This window comes from Bidens hawaiensis, unplaced genomic scaffold (assembly GCF_021521415.1).
Source record: "Bidens hawaiensis isolate Kalapana, Puna unplaced genomic scaffold, B.hawaiensis_p1.1 tig00010570_1, whole genome shotgun sequence".
Lineage (NCBI taxonomy): Eukaryota > Viridiplantae > Streptophyta > Magnoliopsida > Asterales > Asteraceae > Bidens > Bidens hawaiensis.
Window position 1 is genome coordinate 456,141 of NW_027491808.1, and position 19,902 is coordinate 476,042.

The following is a 19,902-nucleotide window of genomic DNA, read 5'->3' on the forward strand; positions in this document are numbered from 1 at the left end:
ACCACCTGTCTTTCATGGGGCAACTTATTACGGCTATACCCTTTGGATTTTGTTAACTTTTTATATTAAACTGCATTATTTTTTCAATATGTTTATATGCTTTAAATGTGGTGCTGGTTGAGTACTAGATTCTTTGACAAACTTTATTGCCATGTCTTAAGACTTGTCGGATAAGTGGCTAAAAAGTGGGAAAATGATTAAAATGCCCATTTGACACATCAAAGCCAGCATTTAAATTTTAAATACAAACATAATAAGAATACAGTTTTTCCATCCTAAATTCATTTTCGAGTGACAGGCACCTATACGTACAAACATAAAGCCATCTTATCCACATTGGGTATTTTTGGCAAAACTAGCGGGCAGTTGTAGCTGGAAGCTGGTGGCTTGAAGCCGGTAGCTGTAGCCTTTTAGATATATTTAGATGTTTGGCAAAGGAGCTGGAGCTTTTAATAAAATGTATAAAATGACCAAAATGGATATAACTAGACAGAATAATATTAAATATACTTATTTTGGAAGGTTATTTAAGTAATTAAAATACTAAAAGCTTGTAGTTTTTTTTAAACGTTACTAGCAGGAGCTTCAAACTTTAGGCTTCTTCTCATGACCTAAAAGCTTCAAGATCTTTCAACCAAACAAGGCTTTTAATTGAGTATGAGCTTTTTCTTAAAAGCTTGAAACCCCTAAAAGCTCCTTGTCAAACATACCCATTATGTATTGTAGTAAAAGATAAAATTTGGATATTTATACTAAAATTTGGAGGTGCTAAAGTGCTATACACATTTGGATACACATGTAAAATAAATCCAATTAAAACACCTTAACACATATTCAAATATGCTTGTAAAGTTGGTAAATATAACAATTTTAAATATTCAAGTATATGTAACGCTTCATTAGCTAGTGCTTGTAGAGAGAGGGTGACTTGAGACGTAGATGCGATGATCAGTTCATACGAAGTACTTAGACAAGTTTTATGTTGGCCGTTAAAAACAAAAATAAAGATTGTAACCACTGTCAATCCATTATTATATTATTGTTAGCAACTAATCTCGAAATCAATTGATTTGAAAGATCTTCATTTATCTGGTTTCTTCCAATTGGCAGAATCCAATTCCATAAAAACTTAATAAAAATAATAAGTAATAATTACTATATATATATATATATATTCTGTCATTACAAATCCACCACAAGATGATCAAACTCATCGCCAGTGCCACACACACAATAATCACCAACAATGTCTTCTCTCACTCCCTCAACTTCACTTCCACATTTACTCAACAACTTCAACTTCTCCTCTTCTGATTCCCGCCACCGATTCCCGCCAATTCTCCTCCGATCTCACAAAACTCAACTGTGTAACCGTACCTACCTCCTCAGTTTCCCCTCAATTTCACAAACCAACACTCAATTGACAAACCCTAGGTTTGAAAGCATGCCGTTAATTGCTTCTAGAAAGCTCAATTTGAAGGTAATTGAACTTTAATTTAACATTCAGTTTTTGTATTTTGCTAATTTTGGACAATTGAAATTATTATTAGGTTAGAGCTTCAGCTGCTGGAGAAGAAGCCTATCAGGATGACTTCTCTTGGTCTTCCGTTATTCTCCCGTAAGTAGTTTTTCAACCTCATATTATATCCTGATTAATTTTCATACTTGTTAATGTTTATATATTATTTATTTAGTTAATTTGATCATAATTTTATATAGTTCATTAATATATACAATGTATATAGATAGGCTCGCGAGCTAGCTTGTGCTCAATGAGTTAGTTTATCATTTAATGATTATTTTATTACATTGTACATGTGTGTACCTAAAACTTTTAAATATAAACTTAATATACATATTATTTAGTTACTTTTATCATATTTTTATATACAATAATAATACTAATAGTTATTGTATATATATTAAATAAAATTTATATAAATAGTAGGCTTGTTTAAGCTTGCAAGCCAGTTTGAGCTCAATAAGTGAAGCTCAGGCTTCTTTATTAATCAATCTTATTTTTAGTCTTTTAAACTTGGCTTGATTCGAGCTTTTAGCGAGCCGGTCTCGAGTAGCTCACGAGTGGTTTGGTTTGTTTACGCCTTATCTAGCGTGCCTGAGTCCCTCTAACATGGGTCTCAGGTTTGAATCTAGCTTCCTTTGGTTTTCTGCCTTTAACCCCTGAGTTTTACCTGATCCAACTGGTTTCATGGTTAGCACGTTATTCGTCAGAATAATATAATCATATGCTTAAAATTCAGGATAATAAGATAATTTCATGTTTATCTGGGTAGTTATGTTTCTTACAATTATTCCTTACCTGCTTCTCCAAATCTGATTATTTTGACTCTAAATAAACAGAAAATCAGAATCATTAACATCCAAACAAATCCCTTATTTAACCTTGTTTTGACAAAACATACCAAATGAAGTTTGTCACTACCTGCAAATTATACACCTGTTTTGGGGTCTAGAGTGTTATGCATTAAAAAAGTACAGGGGTTCTATATTTTGCTTTTAACTTGTATTAAAATTTCAGATTTTTATTCCCGGCATTGGGCGGTTTATTATTTGGGTATGACATTGGTGCAACCTCTGGTGCTACCCTCTCATTACAGGTACATACAACATTTTAATCTTTGAACATGAAAATTAAATAAACTGTATGATCTAAATCATTTCAATGTGCCACATGTTAAATTTGATACTTCACTTATTGTTTAGTCTCCAGAACTTAGTGGTACAACATGGTTTAATCTATCAGCTGTTCAACTTGGTCTCGTGGTAAGTTATCTTTGCTTCTTTTAGTTTAATAATGTACTTGTTTGACCTATATTGTTTGACCCATTACTCTTACCTGCTCAATTTACCACCTGTACCGGTTACATTATAAGTTTTTATTTTAATGCAGGTCTCGGGCTCCTTGTATGGAGCTCTTTTTGGTTCCATCCTAGTCTACCCGATAGCCGACTTCCTCGGTACGTTTTTATCAGTTACATCACTACATGTGACAGTTTTGACCCATTTACTTATAGATGGGTCGATTAATTATGAATGAGCTTAATATTATTTATTTATTTTTGGTGAAATAATATCTATGAATTTGTGAAGGTAGGAGGCGTGAACTGCTTTTAGCGGCTCTATTATATTTTCTTGGTGGTTCTATCACCGCGTATGCTCCTGAACTTAATATTCTCTTGATAGGCCGAGTTCTTTATGGTTTAGGTATCGGTTTGGTAAGATTATATGAATCCTAATCCAGTAATCCTTTTAAGTTGAACCTTAAAATCTTAAAACCATATGAAGTATTATTAAACCAGTTTTTCATTTTTGGTTTTTCAGGCTATGCATGGTGCACCGCTTTATATTGCAGAGACTTGCCCGTCTCAAATTCGTGGGACTTTAGTATCTTTAAAAGAACTTTTTATCGTTCTTGGAATCTTGGTATTAATTTCTATTTGTAGATAAAATTATTATAAAAGAAAAGAAGCGTGCGCGCGCACACATAGGCATCTAACATATTAAGGCTGTAAAAGTACCGAACGAACGTGAAGAGAGCATGCTCGTGTTCATTCGTTTAACTTTAAGCAAACAAATGATCAAACAGGGAACAGTTAAACATACGGTTTTCTTCTTCGTGTTCATTTGTTAAGAAAACGAGTGTCATTTATGTTCGTTCATTAATAATATATAATGAACAGTTCACGAGTGTAAATGGACGAACATAACTGAAGAAACACCAATTAAAAGTAAACATATACATTAAACCGTTAGGCCTAAAAATTTATGTAAACTAGACTAAATTGTAATAAGCCTAAAAAGTTTAAATGAATATGTAAGCAAACGGACCTAAGCAAATGTTAACTAGCGAACATAAATTTACGTTCACGAACATAAATGAATCAATGAGATATGTGTTCATGTTCATTTGTTCAACTAAATGAACAAAAAAATTGTGTTCGTGTTCATTCGTTTATTAAATAAACAAACATAAAAGAACTTCCAGCCAAACGTTCACTGAATGTTTGGTTCGTTTAGACTCCTAAACAGAATTTGAAAAACTTTTCATGAAGAATTCAATACATTATTATTGTTTAAGAGAAGAACATAAAAAGAAAAATGGAGTAAAAAACCGGACAAAAAGTGTTCTGGGTCAACCTAACCTTCTCGTTTTGACCCGAACACACAATTCGATCCATAACCCAACTCGCCCGACCCGCAACACATCAATGAGTTATGCCCAAAGTCTTCTTCAATTACAACTATTTTGTATTTTCTACAGTTAGGTTACTTTGTAGGCAGTTTTCAGATCGACGCGATTGGTGGTTGGCGCTACATGTTCGGTTTTAGTGCCCCAGTTGCGGTTTTAATGGGATTGGGTGTGTGGGGCCTACCTCCATCTCCAAGATGGCTACTTTTAAGAGCAGTTCAAGGTAAAGCATCTTTGCAAGAGTACAAAGAGAAAGCCATTGTTGCTTTAAGTAAGCTTCGGGGCCGTCCAGCTGGCGATAAAGTTTCTGAAAAACAAATTGAGGACACACTTGTTTCATTAAAATCTGCTTATGGTAGTGATCAAGAAGCAGAAGGGAGTATTTTTGAGGTTTTTCAAGGCCCGAGCTTGAAAGCATTTGTGATTGGTGGAGGTTTGGTCCTTTTTCAACAAGTACTAATTCAAACTTATATCTTCTTTCGTGTTTATTAATACGGGGGTGTTTAGTGAAAGCTGCTTATTTGGATTTGAAGTCTCATATAATGATTACTGGGACTTGAGGTCATGATAATGAAGTTTCGTGTTCAAAATGCAAATTCAAACACCCGTGTTCATATCTCTTTTGTGACACTATTTTTTCACTATTTATGTTTTTTTGGGACTTACCCTTTTGTAAAAGGGTATTTAATGTGGGATTGAGGGGGTATTTCATGACACTATTTTATATGAAGCGAGCCTTATTATTATTATTATTATTATTATTATTATTATTATTATTATTATTATTATTATTATTATCTCAATGTAACAGATAACCGGACAGCCTAGTGTTTTATACTATGCTGGTCAAATCCTTCAGGTATGTAATACAAAAACTCTCTCTCAAGTCACACACACACAAGGGAGGGTTCAAAGCGGAACACGATTTTTTTGCGAGAACATGAAGAACAATAAATCATTCAGTTTATCAGTGTTAATAAATTTTAAGACGTAAAAATTTATTCATCTATCGCTGAAATGCATTGTTTATTCATCTATCCTAGAAAGTAAATACAAACAAATTTTGTTTGTTTATAGAACCTACACGTGTGCAAGTTATGTGTAGGTTATATTACCTACACCCGTGTAGGTGAACACTTAAAAATTTAAAAGAAACATATGAGCAAATTAGTTTAATGACTTTTATGTGCATAAAATACGCTTTTGTAAATTAATCGATTTAAGTTTCTTCTTTTTGTTCTCGTAATAATTTAGTGTTTTGTAATGAGCCTCACCCTATGTCTCCAGGTTATTAATACACACAAATATATGCAAATGTATGTGCATATATATATATATATATTAATATTATATATGTATGTATGTATATATGTATGCATGCTTACAGCTTACTTTGTGAATTATGAATTCAAGACTGCTGGATTTTCCGCGGCTGCTGATGCAACACGGGTTTCAGTCGTTATCGGTGTCTTTAAGGTACACGCATTAAGAGAAGTTACATTTTTGCAAAATTGAGTGCTTTTATACGAAAATATGTCGATTAACTTTTCTTTGTTTGCATTTTTCTAAATCACCCATTATTGGCTACTATATGGTTCTTATTAAACCGTTTTACATAAAAAAATGTTGGCTTGAAAACTCAAACATTAATATTATGTATACTGTTGCAGCTGCTAATGACAAGTATAGCCATTCTGAAGGTTGATGATCTCGGGAGAAAACCTTTGCTTATTGGAGGAATTAGTGGAATTGTATGCTTCTATTTCTTTTAATTTATAATTAACATTTAGATTAGTGAAAATAGCTTCTTAATTTGCTAATTTACTCTGTTACAGACCCTCTCATTACTACTCCTTTCGGCCTATTACAAATTCCTTGGAGGGTTCCCGTTGATTGCTGTAGGTGCTCTACTTCTTTATGTTGGATGCTACCAAGTAAGTTTTTCGTTTAGAATATATTTCCTGAAATTTACTGCAACATTAGCTTTGTATGTGTTTATTTATATGGTTTAGTTCGATAACGAATGGAAATGCATATATACTTGCATACAACAAACAAACAGAAACCTAAATCATTTAATTTTTCCTATTGGTGCTTCATATTTATATAAATTTTTTACTTCTTACATAAAAATGTCAATGTTCTGTACATGAAAAACCATTAAACTAATTTGTTCATATGTTTTTTCATTTAAATATAATGAAAAGAATAGTAATTATGATCCATTTTGTTTGAATAACGCAACAATGTGAGGTTTCAAATACTTGTGTACAATAAACAAACAACCAAATGTACCTAGTAATATCTCACTCGTAGAGCTAGTTTTACCTATTTGACCCGTTTGACCCTTTCCGTTATAGCTAAATTTTAAGGTTTTCTGTTTCACCCTTTATGAATAATATACATCATCCTAAAGTTACCCATTTTCATATTAATTTGTTTTTGTTTTTGTTTTCATTGACAATAATCCTAACAGCATTTTTTTTTTGTATTTTAATGAAATTTGATACTTTCAGATATCTTTTGGACCGATAAGTTGGCTTATGGTATCTGAAATATTCCCGCTTCGTACAAGAGGAAGAGGAATCAGTCTTGCGGTTTTAACAAACTTTGGTTCAAATGCATTAGTAACCTTTGCTTTCTCTCCATTAAAGGTTAGCATTCCTTTCTCTCAAATCACAATCAGAACATCAAATATCAGAAGTCAAAATGGACATATAATTATCTTTTTATGCAGGAACTACTCGGTGCAGAAAATCTTTTTCTTCTTTTCGGGGCAATTGCTCTTCTGTCACTTGCATTTGTGCTGCTCTATGTTCCCGAAACGAAAGGTCTTAGCTTGGAAGAAATTGAAAACAAAATCTTGAAGTGAGATGCTAGTTGACTTTTGGATTTCTCAAAAGTCCGACTGTTCTTGTTCTCAAAGTTCTTAAAATGGTGTTCATTTCATGTCATGGTTTTGGTTCTCTGGTTTTGCTTTTCGTTTCTTTACTCGTATTCTCAACATGCGAAAGTAAACGGAAGTCAAAACCTGAGGCACAAATCTATAAGTCCCTTTCGAGTAAAGACCAACCATATTATTAGTTTTACGTGTATATGTAAATGTGTATGTTTTCGTATATTGTACAACATTCATGTGTAATATACTACATTGAAATAAGCCGGTGTCTGATAGGCTGATAGCAATGCACATAAATTCGATTCGGTGGCATCCCAATGTTAATAATGTCTTTGCTGCTGTTAAAGCATACCATTGTTACCATGATGGATTTTTGTTGTTTTAAATTGTTACATAAAATAAGGCTCATGGGAAGGTATAGCAAACACAATGGAATCCCGTTAGATGAAATGTGAATGCTATAAGCCTATAACTAGCTTAATATCAGGCTGCATGTCTGCCTAGTGAATACGGGGAGCTCATAGCTCATAAGTTATAAACGTGTAACTTATCAACATTTACATAATAAGGAAACTCAAACACTTTTTAATATCTTATCATAAAAGTTATAAGGAGGTAAAAGTAATGAATCCTAAACACCCCGTAAGTCGTCGTTGTGGCGAATGTATGAGGAATTAAAATACATGATCTGGGTTAATAAAAAACTTTAATTATAGAGTTATGACAACACACATCATCTTTTTAACTTTCTACCTCACATCTTCAACATTATATGAGTAGCCATGTTATCTCTTCCATTTCAATTCCATATGTAAACTTACTTTGACGAGTGAAATTCCGAAAAACGCAGAATAATTGACATCATGCACAAGTTATAATTGTATAATGATGAGTAGTTGAGTACACCGTGCACGATGCTCTTCATCATGGTGATACCATTTATGAACCAGTCGATCAAACACAATAATTAACAATATAAACGGACGGTCCACAAACGTAAATAAACAAACATAGATGAATCCGACTAATAACCGGAAATGAAATATGTAATGTGCATAAAATATAATAAAATTATATAATTCTCATTTCATTATTAGATAACAGGCTGACCAAAATAAGTGTTAAAACATTCACAAAAACATCTTTCCAATATCACATGTAGTCCTTAATTATTAACTGAAAAACATAAAACATCAAGACAAAACCATGATTCCAGCAGGATCGATCACAACTAGTTAAAACTACTTGACGACAAAAGTAGTAACGGTAATGCTGTAGCCGCTTACGATTACTCCCCCTTGTTCTTCAGCTGCAACTGTTGTTGCCCCATTATGATCATCAAGTACGTCCACGCATAATTGCACGTCATCCTCTGGAGCCTTAAAACGAAGAGTACTCGAGTGTCCTTGATCCGCAGCTTTCTTTACTCGTTTCACCACGCTAGGAACCAGAGTTTTTAACTCAGATTCAGTAAAATCTTTCAAATTGACACTTGCCTCACGAATTAAAGTCATCACTCTGTGATTCTGGGTTGCCATGTGGCGTTGGAACATTGTTGTCCAAGGCCTTGCTGCAGCAGCAGGCAATAAAAAATTGGTAACCTTGTATGCAATTTTTGGAGCTTTTAAGAAATATACAACTAGATTATGATATTTTAATATTCAACTTTTTGAATTGTTTTATCTAATGGTAGATATGATATTTTAATATTCAAATAGAAACTTCTATATAAAAAAACCCAGCAAATTGGAAATAAATAATCCCAACTTTTGTATATTGGTCGATAATAATCCCAACCTTAAAAACCACTATCAGCGGTCCCAACTTTCAACTATTTTTGTATCAACGGGCATCTGTTAAAAAACACTTAACGTCGTTAAGTTTTTTCCCGAGTTTCAAGCCGATGCTTTAGGGCTTTTGATCAAAAGAACGATACGAATCAACCGATATAAAACTTATCTCGAAACTGTTATCCAAGTGACGTAACAATATTTCAATTCGGGTGTTTGAATTTCCAATTAACAAAAATCAAGTTATTTGAATCACTGTTTCGAGATAAGTTTTACATCAGTTGAATCGTATATTTCTTCCAATCAAAAGCCCTAAAACATCGGTTTGAAACTTAGGAAAAAGCATAACGGTGTTAAGTGTTTTTTAACGGATGACCATTGAGACAAAAATAGTTGAAAGCTGGGACTGCTGGTAGTGATTTTTAAAGTTGGGATTATTATTTGCTAATACACAAAAGTTGGGCTTATTTATTTCCAATTTGCCAAAAAAAAACCCCACACTTAAACATGTATTAATTAGTTCAAACCGCGTTTATTAAGTATATCGTATTTGGTTAGACATGTTTAATAAAGAAATATATCGAAAACCAAACTTGCATCGATCGACAACCCCATTTAAGGCAAAACCAAACAACCCAATTCTTAACTACAACTCGCATCATACATACTCTAAAAAGTGACCATTTTATAAAACAAATATGAAAAGCATGATCTTGTAATAGTCAATTTAATAAAATACATACTAAGATAGTGGCGAATAAACTTTTGGTTATAGGTGTGTAAGAGAATGTAAGAGGGTTGTCAGGTGAGAGAATCTTATTTGCATTTGATAGTGGCGAATAACGTTAATTTCGTTTGATAGTGATGAGTAAGGTTAATTTCATTTGATAGTGACGAATAAGAGTGAGGTCATGCGACCAGGTATTATTAGCACTTAGTATTGGCGAATAACCTTAATATCGTTTGATATTGGCGAGTAAGGGGCTATGCTCTGCTTCGAATAAACCTATATTGGGTTCACATGCTAAAATTGAAAACAAATTAAAAAATAAAAAAAGATACAACTTTTTATAATTTTAGCATGTGAACCCAATATAGGTTTATTCGAAGCAGAGGGGTGTGGTTGCAATCGGGATTCGGGTTTATATTACGATTAGGTGGGCCCTACATGGTCTATCTTAACCCATTGATATACCAGGTACATAGTTTAAGAAGGCGTGAGGCACTCTGAGGCGTTTAGGTTTCGAAAACCAAAGCAAGAGCTTTACATAAGCGATGCGCCGTGTATGATATAAAATTTTTTAATTATTTGTTAATTCAAAATACTATTTACCACATTATAATACTTAAATACCAGAAAGTGTATATATAAATATTTAGACGCAATTTATAACTGTATAAATACCAAACAAGTATCATAAACTAAGCACTAAATACAATACAAGGAGTAGATAAAACAAAAGTAAAAACAAAAACAAAAAAAAGTACATAAAGAGAACGATATACTTTTTGCTTTTAATACTTTTGATTTTCTCGCACCTGAAATAATGAAGCTATTTAGCCGGATTCAACGGGTTATGCATAGTAATGTCATGACTCCTTCAAAATCTATCAGTGTAGTTTTTAAAAGATTGAGTTTTACAAGTTAAAAGGGGTTTGCAACACAATTTATTGCCTGTTTGTCTTGTGTAATGTAAATATTATATTTTATTATGATTTATGATTAAGGGTTGAAATGAAAGTTTCATGTAAAGAGAAATAGAGAATGATTCTTGCGTGCTTATTCCGTTCCATCTGTTTTCTTTTGGGCCCATTCTGCCATGCAGTAGTGGAATCACAAGGTTCACGTTCAAAAAATTGTTATAGCATTAATTCTTTGTGATAAAAATACATAATAATTCATTAAAATCTTTAGGATAATCAATTATCACTAAAGAATGTCTTATGATCAAGCAACATAAATAACCTAATGCTTTTAATTAGTAATTACGACATGAGTGTGCAATTGGCCTTCGGCACAACGGTATGGGGTAATGATTAAGGCTGGGGATACTTGACATCTTAGGTTCGAAACCTAACTCAAGGGGATTTTTCATAGTGATGGGATTCCTCCTTAATGGTGCTCTTGGACGAGTCAGGTCTGAAAAGTCAAAATCAGTATGAACGGCATCCAGTCTTAGAAAGGCTTGCTCACGTGTTGACGGTGGATCCAAGCACTATTAAAAATAAATTCTGTTTTAGCCCAAATAAAATATGTTTTCCTCTAAAAATTAGAACATCCATTATGTTTTCGTTGTGGAGTGGTTCTTTTAAGTGTCCTTCGATTAAATTAGGCGTAGTATAAACATCTTGTTTAACTCTTAAGTTTTATAAGCTACTAGCTTTTGAACCCGTGTAATACACGGGAATTTTCAAATGATAAAACTTAATAAAGTTAGTTATTTGAAATAAAGATACAAAATTAAAGGGAAAAACAAATTAAATACATATTACAAACAATAACCAGTTTAGAGTCTTAAATTTACAAATTTGAGAAAATCTCTTTATATACAACATTCGTTGTTTTATCACAAGTATTCCCTTTATCATCCAATATCAAAAGTTTAAGACCACGTCTGCTGGTTACCCTGGATAACGCAACATATAATTGTCCATGGAAAAAAACAGGACCTCGGAGGAACAAACCAACCCTGGAAAGAGATTGCCCTTGGCTCTTGTTAATCGTCATAGCAAATCATACAGAAAGCGGAAACTGTCTTCTATTGAATTTGAATGGAAACTTTTTATCACTCGGATTCAAAGTAACTCTGTGTATAGCATGACGTTTGCCAATCTCACTGCCTGATACAGCCTCTACCTCTACAACCCGATTACCAAGAGATTTTACTATTAACCTTGTTCCGTTACACAAACCATTCTTCTGATCAATATTTCTTAGCAACATAACTGGGACACCAACTTTTAGTATCAACTGGTGGTTAGGACAACCAGGAAACTTTAAACCATTGAGAACATCGGGTGAGTATAAGCTAGGATCAAAGTCTTCATTTACAGATTCTAACTTGTCAATACTATCAGAACTTAGGTATTCCTTATGCTCTCCAGGAAACCTTGCTAGTAACATATCATTAATCTCTTGAACAACTTCGTTTTTTGGTGCTAGTATGGATCTTTCTTGAAAAAAATCCTTCTTCGTATAGTTCTGAAGTATTGACGGATAAACAAATTCAATTAAAGCAGAAGTCGGATCAACAGAATCTTTAATAAGAATATCATGAGGAATATCTATCTGCACTTCACCATGATTTGGACCACCAAGTTTTCCTTCCCCGATTTTTAAAAGCCATTCAGCAAATAATCTAGTTTCCTCAATGTTCGGATCTTTACTTCCAACAGTTAACCTCATATTTTTTGTAAGTTTAAGCACTTTGCAATTTTCCAGATGTAGGACAAACTTAGAGACGCATTCACTATTTGGTGTCTGCTTCCATTAGTAACAACCGGAAGTATTTGTCTAAAATCTTCTCCAAACACGACAACCTTACCACCAAAGAGGCTATCACTTTTTAAAATGTCCTTAAAAGTTCGATCCAGAGCTTCAAATGCATGCTTGTGAATCATTGGGGCTTCGTCCCAAATAATCAAACTGGTTTGTTTGATTAAATCTGCAACTTCGCTTTGAGGATCAAAAGAACAAATAGAATCCTCAGTTAAATTGATTGGAATTTTAAACCGGCAATGAGCTGTTCGGCCACCGGTCAATAATAACGAAGCAATGCCACTGGAAGCAACATTTAAGACAATAAGGCCTTTAGATCTGACCGATGATGCTAACGTCTTCCATAGAAATGTTTTACCAGTTCCTCCATATCCTTAAACGAAAAACACACCACCTTTTTCTTTCTCAACAGCCTTATTTATTTCATTATAAACACCGCGCTGTTCATCTGTAAGTGAGACAAAAAGAGTATCAAACTCATGCTGTAAACTTTCACGATCATAACACATCTCTTCAATAATAAGTCGATTATTTGCAGAGTCCATAGCTTCAAGATCGGAAACGGCATTGTATTAAATCTTCTTAATGAGGAATTGTTACGAAGCAGAATTTTCTCAATCTCAAGCAAAGTCAAATTCTTGATTTGCTCCTCGTTAATTGATAGTCCTGCAATTTAATAACAAAATAACCACATTCATTCTTTTCAAAGATCAACATATAAGACAAAAAAAAACATCTAGACATTTTTATATTAATATTATTGTTAAAAAAATAATACCCGGACAATCCAAAAGCTGCTGTTGTTTGTGAATAATATCTTCTGCCAAATAATTCCATGTTTTCTCCCAAACAATTTCAGGTCTTGATAAACTTCCACACGTTAGCATTGTGCAAAATAAATTTCTTAAGTAAAACTCGGTACCGGCATTGCTTGCTTCCACAATGCATTCGATATACTCATTGTCATCGTCTAAAAGACCAAGCTCATAACACGCGTCTCTAAAGGTCGGAAGGATGTTACCATTAACTGTGCGAATGTCCTCAAATTTTGTAGGACCTTTGACTTTATTTAATAGAATTCGTAGATAGTATCCTTCGCCAGCCGCAGGTGAAACAGAATAAATTCTACCAATCGAACAACCTTTTTTTCTTCGTTGCCATTTCCTTTCTTGAGTTTTCCAAATGAAACGGGAAGGAAATTCAACATAAGAGAGCTTTCGAGCTTCTGGATCCACACCTATGCATGATTACATGACGTCAATTCCAAATAGAAAACGTCCATACATTAAGACTACATTATAGTGTTAATTCTTTTTTTCGTTTAAATTCTTTTTTCATATAAATTATTTCCAAAAATACCCTTTTAATAATTTTAGATAATTTTATTTATCCACCACATATTTACTTAATGTCTCTAATACTAAAAATGCTAAGGAACAATATAAAAAAAGGAAAATGAAATTGGATTCTACGAGACAGAAATAAAATTCAATTAATTACCAAATTTTGTTTGCCAACAAATACCAAAGGTGCGTTGTTGACTATAAATATTCATCATATTATTTTTATGAACTAATTTTGTATGCTCATATCATAATTTTTAACAATTTAAAGTAATTTTGTATTTTCATCATAATAATTTTGATTTTTTAACTAATTTAGTGTAGATAAGGACAACGTTCAATTAGGCTTAACATCGTCACTTGAAAATAGATGTCCGTCTTTGTAAAAAGAAAACATACTTGACATAAGAGAGCTTTCGAGCTTCTGGATACATACCGTTTATGGTCATCCAATCTATGAACATTGATTTTGAAACAGATGCTTTGTCGACGACATCGTCAATATATTCATCTTCACCATAAACAATTTGTTGTTGTCCGGGAAGATGAAATGGAAGTCTAACAACAGATGGTGTTCTATAATGGACCTCGTATGAAAATATACGCCATGAAGCTTCACAGGCAGACACATATCGACAATCATAATATTCTTTAATTTCGTCAACCGGTTGTTCAGGAACATCTTCTGTGTCACCGCCTTGCTCTAAGAAAGCAGTTGCTCTATTTGGACCTTTGTTGATGTATTTAAACAAATATTTTATCGACCCTGATTGATTGCACCACTTAACATTTATGTGTGCCTGATATCTTTTTAAAAGTTTCGGGTTGTACAGAACAACGCTTCTGTTATCTAGGTTTACATCAGACTTTTTAACAAAAACTCCATCTTCACGCCTCCTGTATACAGGGTATCCATTCGAATCAACAGAAGTGTGGTCGGAAAAACTTTTCGGGAAGTTTTTTGAACACTTTTTATTAATCATGCCTGAACAACTCATGTTTTCAGCACCACATGGCCCATGAATCATAAACTCGCTTACAAGGTCAAACAACTCTGGATCTTCTTGCTTGTTAGGAAGCTCAGCAGAAATAATCGAATCTATCTTGTCAGCATTATTAATCTTGTAATCATGGTGCATGAAGACACAAACGTGAGCATGAGGCAATCCACGCTTTTGAAAGTCTATCATGTAAACAACTGCAATCAAAATTTACATCATTAAAAACATTGTTATTAGAAAGTGTATTTCTAAAATTTATTCATTAAGTCAAATATATATTAAAAGAGCATAGTATCATACCTGCTTTAACTTTCCCAAACAACAAACCCTCCTTTAAGTCTGTGACAAATGAGTCAAGTTTAATTTTAAACAGTCTACACAATATATCAGGTCTGTCTTCAGCTTTCAGGTTTTTGTGGTTAAAAAATCTTTTAACTTCTGGCCATTTTGGATTGCAAGTCATGGTAATAAAAAAATCCGGGTATCCAAACCACTTGCATATCGCCATAGCATCTAAGTAGTTCTCCCTCATGTAGCGTGCACCACCCATAAATGAAGAAGGCAGAATTACACGTTGTCCAATGCTAGATATATCAAAATTTCCAGAGTTATGCAGGTTAACTAACTTTTCATATGACTCACATCTAAGATTTTTCTGTTGGCATCGTATATAAAACAACATCTTGCTTTCAATTGACATATATGCATCAACTAAAAGTTGTTGATAGAGCCTTCCTCCATTTGTAATCAATGAGAAATTATTTGTTCTGTCTTGAATTCTATATGCAAAGAATTCCCTCATTGTCAATCGCCCTCTTTTGTTTTTGTTTATCTCAGTAACAGCTCTATGATATATGTCAACCCTATAATCATCATCACCGTATGGAAAAAAATAGGATATTGAAGCGGCATATATGAAGGATGAAGTTCACTTATGCGATTTAATGATCCTTCTTGAGTATTAACAACAATATCTCTCTTTTCAAGACAGTCACCAATGTCTCCAACAATCAAAGCAGCCACTTCAGAAAATGTAGGTAAGTTATATGTCCTACCATCTTGTTGTCTATCTCCAATAAGGCGTAACCTTACTTCCGCCTGAGGACTATCTTTAAAACAGTCTCTCACCATACGATAAGTTTGAACCAACACGTTGTTCGAATCTAACATGATCTTCAAATAAGTGATAAGTTCAATATCATCATTATCATCAGAGGATGTGGACGCAATAGTTGAATCACTGAAAAAAGATATTATTAGTTAAGTATAAATATCAACAGAATTCGAGAATATTGTTTAAAACAAAGTAAGAGTAAATCGTACCCGAAAACACCTCTTCTGTTGGAAACTTCATTTTCGGTATCATATATATATAGTTGAGAGAACTTTGGTTTTGAACCTCTTACCGGAAGAAGACTTCCCATAGAATGATAATTTTGTCCGCTCAACCTAAATATTGGAGGAGCATTACCTCTATTAATAGATTTGTCAATTTTGCCACCCATAGAAGTAAAAGAGAACATAGAGTTGTAACGTTGTATGTTCTTCATGAATAACTTGCTCTTCTGATCAACACCAGTAAAAAGATTTTGATAACATTAAGGCGTTTCTTTATAATCTGGAAGCTCAACTTTCCCGTAATGGCAACATAAGAAGTAACATGTTAAACCGCTCATTTTTTAGAGTGTTTTGCTTCACTTGCCCAAAGTTTCGCATGGCATACTTCACATTCAACACTTTGATCACCATGATCCAAGTAATTTGTAACCAAAAATATTTAAAATGAAAAAAAAGTATATATAGACAAATAATAGGATATACAATTTGCTTAAAGTATGCCTTTCGAAATTGCATCCGTTGAAACATTATTGTAATTTGATCTACCTGTAAAATTAAATTGATGACTAATTAATTAAAAATAAAATATTATAGAATAAAATATTAACATAAGTAGATCTAGCATACCCTTGGAAACTTGAGCTTTATTTAAAATCAGAGAACGGCTATTTAGTCGGTGGCTTGATTGATTGGAAACAGACTTCTCTCTTTTAGAATCCAAAATGATTCTCCCATCTTTGCGTTTCTCTTTGTAATTCGTATTATCCATGACAATGCCTGAACCTGTATGTATTACAAAAGATATATAAAGGCATAATTCTTTTATAAAACATAAGTAATGGTTAGATATAGCATTCTATAAAATTAAGACATAATTCTTTTGTTATAGAAATTAACTTAAACATGTGTTAATTAATAAAATTAATACTTACCAGGTTCAAGTATGTTGGGAGAGTTTTGCGGATAAAGATTTGTAGTGGAAGTTATAAAAGTTTTAACAATAGCTAAAGGACTATTATAGTTTGTGGACGTAGTCGATCTGTTATTGAAATTTGATTTAGCTGCAAAATAAAAATCAATAAATACTTAAACGGGCCAAATTAGTATAAGTTTTGAGATAGTAAAATAAAGAATACCGTTTGTAATGTCTGAAAAAGGACCTCTAGCATCTGTGAATGAATTATTAGGTAGTTTCCTTTGTGGGGTCACCTCATTTGATATGCCAAGCATATTTTCTTTTTGTGAAGACATACATCTATTTTCAAGTGGCGATGTTAAACCAAATTGAATGTTGTCCTTTCCTACAATACATTAGTTAAAAAACAATAAGATTACCCAAAATTATTATGATGAAAATCCAAAATTAGTTTAAGTTATAGAAAAATTATTTTGTTGAAAATCCAAAATTAGTTCAAAAAGATAATATGATGAATATTTGTATTCTACAACGTACCTTTGGAATTTGTTGGCAAACCATTGTTTAGATTATTTGAATATGATTTCTATCTCTTAGAATCCATTTTCATATTTCTCCTGTTGCGTTGTTCCTTGGCATTTGTAGTATTAGAGACATTAAGTAAATCTGTAGTGGATTTTGAAAAGTAACCAAAATTAAGGATATTGATTTTTGAAAATAATTTATATGAAAGAATAATTTAAACAATAATAAGACTTAACCTTGTAATGTAAACCTCATGTATGGACGTTTGCGATTTGGAATTGGCGTCATGTAATCGTGCTTAGGTATTGTACATAAAAAATAATATTTTTTTAGTATTTTTAGGATCTTTTAACTATCATAATGCATTAAAATAAATATGTAAATGAAAATTTGACCAAAACACTATTGTGAAAGTTAGTAAATTCAGGACAAAAAGAAAATAAATCCAACCATACTTTAATAAATAACCACCAAATAAAATCCAAAGCATAATTATTCAAAACCAATAACATAATCCAAAATGCCAAAGACTAATTGTTCAAAACAAACATGATGATCCGAAATAACAATAAAATTAAAATCATCCAACAGCTGAATTTCTTTTCCAACTATAAAAGTTATTTTTTCTCCAATTTCGGTATCAAAAGTTTTTGAGTTGAGGTAGCATTGAGACCTTTAGATTTATTACGTGCTTTTGTAGATGAAGTAGCTTCATACTCCTCAACATCATAGACTTCATTTAGGTTCCTTTTTGTTGAACCACCAACCAAAGCCAACGCCTTTCCACTATCCTTGTATGAAACAGAACCAGGAGTCTCATTTTGACCAGTAAATGAGACCGACTCCTAAAAGGTATGAAATTTAATTGCTTTAGATTGAGGTTAGACACTTCTGCATTATAGTTTAATATATAATAAGAATTACCTTAAGGTTTATTGTTTGCTAATCATCTATGTCAAAAGAAAATGACTCGCCATCCTAAATTTTGAAATTGACAAAGTTAAAACGATGCAAGCAAATATTATATAAAGTGTGTAAAATTATTAAAGTTTGTGTCGTCACCTTCAATTCATTTAACTTTTTATCAAGCTGCTCAATAACTTCAACATCATCAGTACTTTTTAGTACCTTAAAGTAATTGGATGGCTTATTTTGGTTGTATTCTGTGACCTGCACCTTAAAGGCGAGTTTCTTGTCAACTAAAGTTTCCAATTCAGACGGCCAGAATGCGTCGCTAGTATGGTCTTTGCCATAGAGGGACATAAGATCTTCTGCAGAAATATTCAAAAGCTTAATTGCTGCTGCGCCAAACAATGTCAAAAAGCAAACGCCAGTAGAGTCTTGTAAAGTTACTGTTACTCGAAACCTAAAAAAAAATAAAAAAGAACTTATCAATGTAATATACATGAAGTTGTTCATTATAAGAAATGCATATTAAATATATAAACAAATTTAAATAAAAAAATCAGAAAAACACCTCGGAATGATAGATGTGTCCCTAGTTTTACACTTCTTTGACCCACAAGTTATCTCAGATTCTAAAGCGGTTTCCGATGATCCATCAGATTTTGGACCGAGGGTCCACACCTGATCTACCTTACACATACAATAAGAGCAACCAAGATAATACCATAAATCTTTTTTTTCAATAGATTTAATGGTTTCGAGCAGAATCACGTTTTGAACCTTCAGTTAAATGTAATAAAGTATATTAATCAATGTACATAGTTTATAAAAAATATAAATAATCAATTACTTTTTAATTGTAAACTAATACCTTCTTCAATTTATTAATTTCAGCGATACAGTTGAATTCATTCATAACCAAAAATTCGTTGTTGATGCTGTGAACAACAGTTTCGCAGCTTACACTTTGGCTTGACATTGATCCGCAATCTATCCTTGAAAGCAAGTTGGGTAACAAATTATTTATTACGAAAAGATTAAAACAATACATCTACAATATGCTAAAATATGATACATTGTAAATTCTAAAAAAATAAAATAATGAGGATGACATGTCAATCTAATATTAAATCATAATATTTAATTTGATTGGGCATCATTATTATATGTGATTTTAACACATGTATGTTAACACAAAACAAAGAGATCAAATAAACCAACTGGTGATGTTAAAAAGTAGAAAGCAAACATGTATGTTAACACAAAACAAATTAATATTCAACACAAATTTCAAACCAAGTGTTAGCGAACAAAATAAAGAGATCAATTAAATGTAGTTTATATATATTTCTTTAATAATGGTCTAGCTAAAAGAAATAATAAAGAAGACAGTATATGTTTTTATTAATGGAGTCATCAAATTAAAACATCAACTAAATGCAGTTTATATATAAATTTATTTGCTAATTGTTAGT

General features: G+C 32.5%; 3 protein-coding genes across 3 annotated transcripts; 1 reads left to right on the plus strand and 2 right to left on the minus strand.

Moving 5' to 3' along the window:
* The first annotated feature begins 1,241 nt into the window (after positions 1-1,241).
* On the plus strand, positions 1,242-7,125 carry LOC143535699 (D-xylose-proton symporter-like 3, chloroplastic). The gene is made up of 14 exons (XM_077029884.1): positions 1,242-1,480; positions 1,551-1,618; positions 2,540-2,618; positions 2,725-2,784; positions 2,912-2,978; positions 3,112-3,236; positions 3,343-3,444; positions 4,283-4,663; positions 5,022-5,069; positions 5,624-5,686; positions 5,881-5,961; positions 6,046-6,144; positions 6,727-6,864; positions 6,948-7,125. Exons 1-14 carry the CDS (start codon positions 1,247-1,249, stop codon positions 7,080-7,082), a joined length of 1,680 nt encoding a protein of 559 aa, XP_076885999.1. The 5' UTR covers positions 1,242-1,246; the 3' UTR covers positions 7,083-7,125.
* Positions 7,126-11,633: 4,508 nt separating this feature from the next.
* LOC143535652 (uncharacterized) lies at positions 11,634-12,305 on the minus strand. Its single transcript, XM_077029857.1, has one exon. It carries the CDS (start codon positions 12,303-12,305, stop codon positions 11,634-11,636), a length of 672 nt encoding a protein of 223 aa, XP_076885972.1.
* Positions 12,306-12,816: 511 nt separating this feature from the next.
* Positions 12,817-15,544, minus strand: LOC143535653 (uncharacterized). The gene is made up of 4 exons (XM_077029858.1): positions 15,043-15,544; positions 14,178-14,939; positions 13,177-13,635; positions 12,817-13,064 (listed from the first exon to the last, which is right to left on the minus strand). The coding sequence occupies exons 1-4, from the start codon at positions 15,542-15,544 to the stop codon at positions 12,817-12,819; spliced, it is 1,971 nt and encodes a 656-aa protein (XP_076885973.1).
* Positions 15,545-19,902: the final 4,358 nt, after the last annotated feature.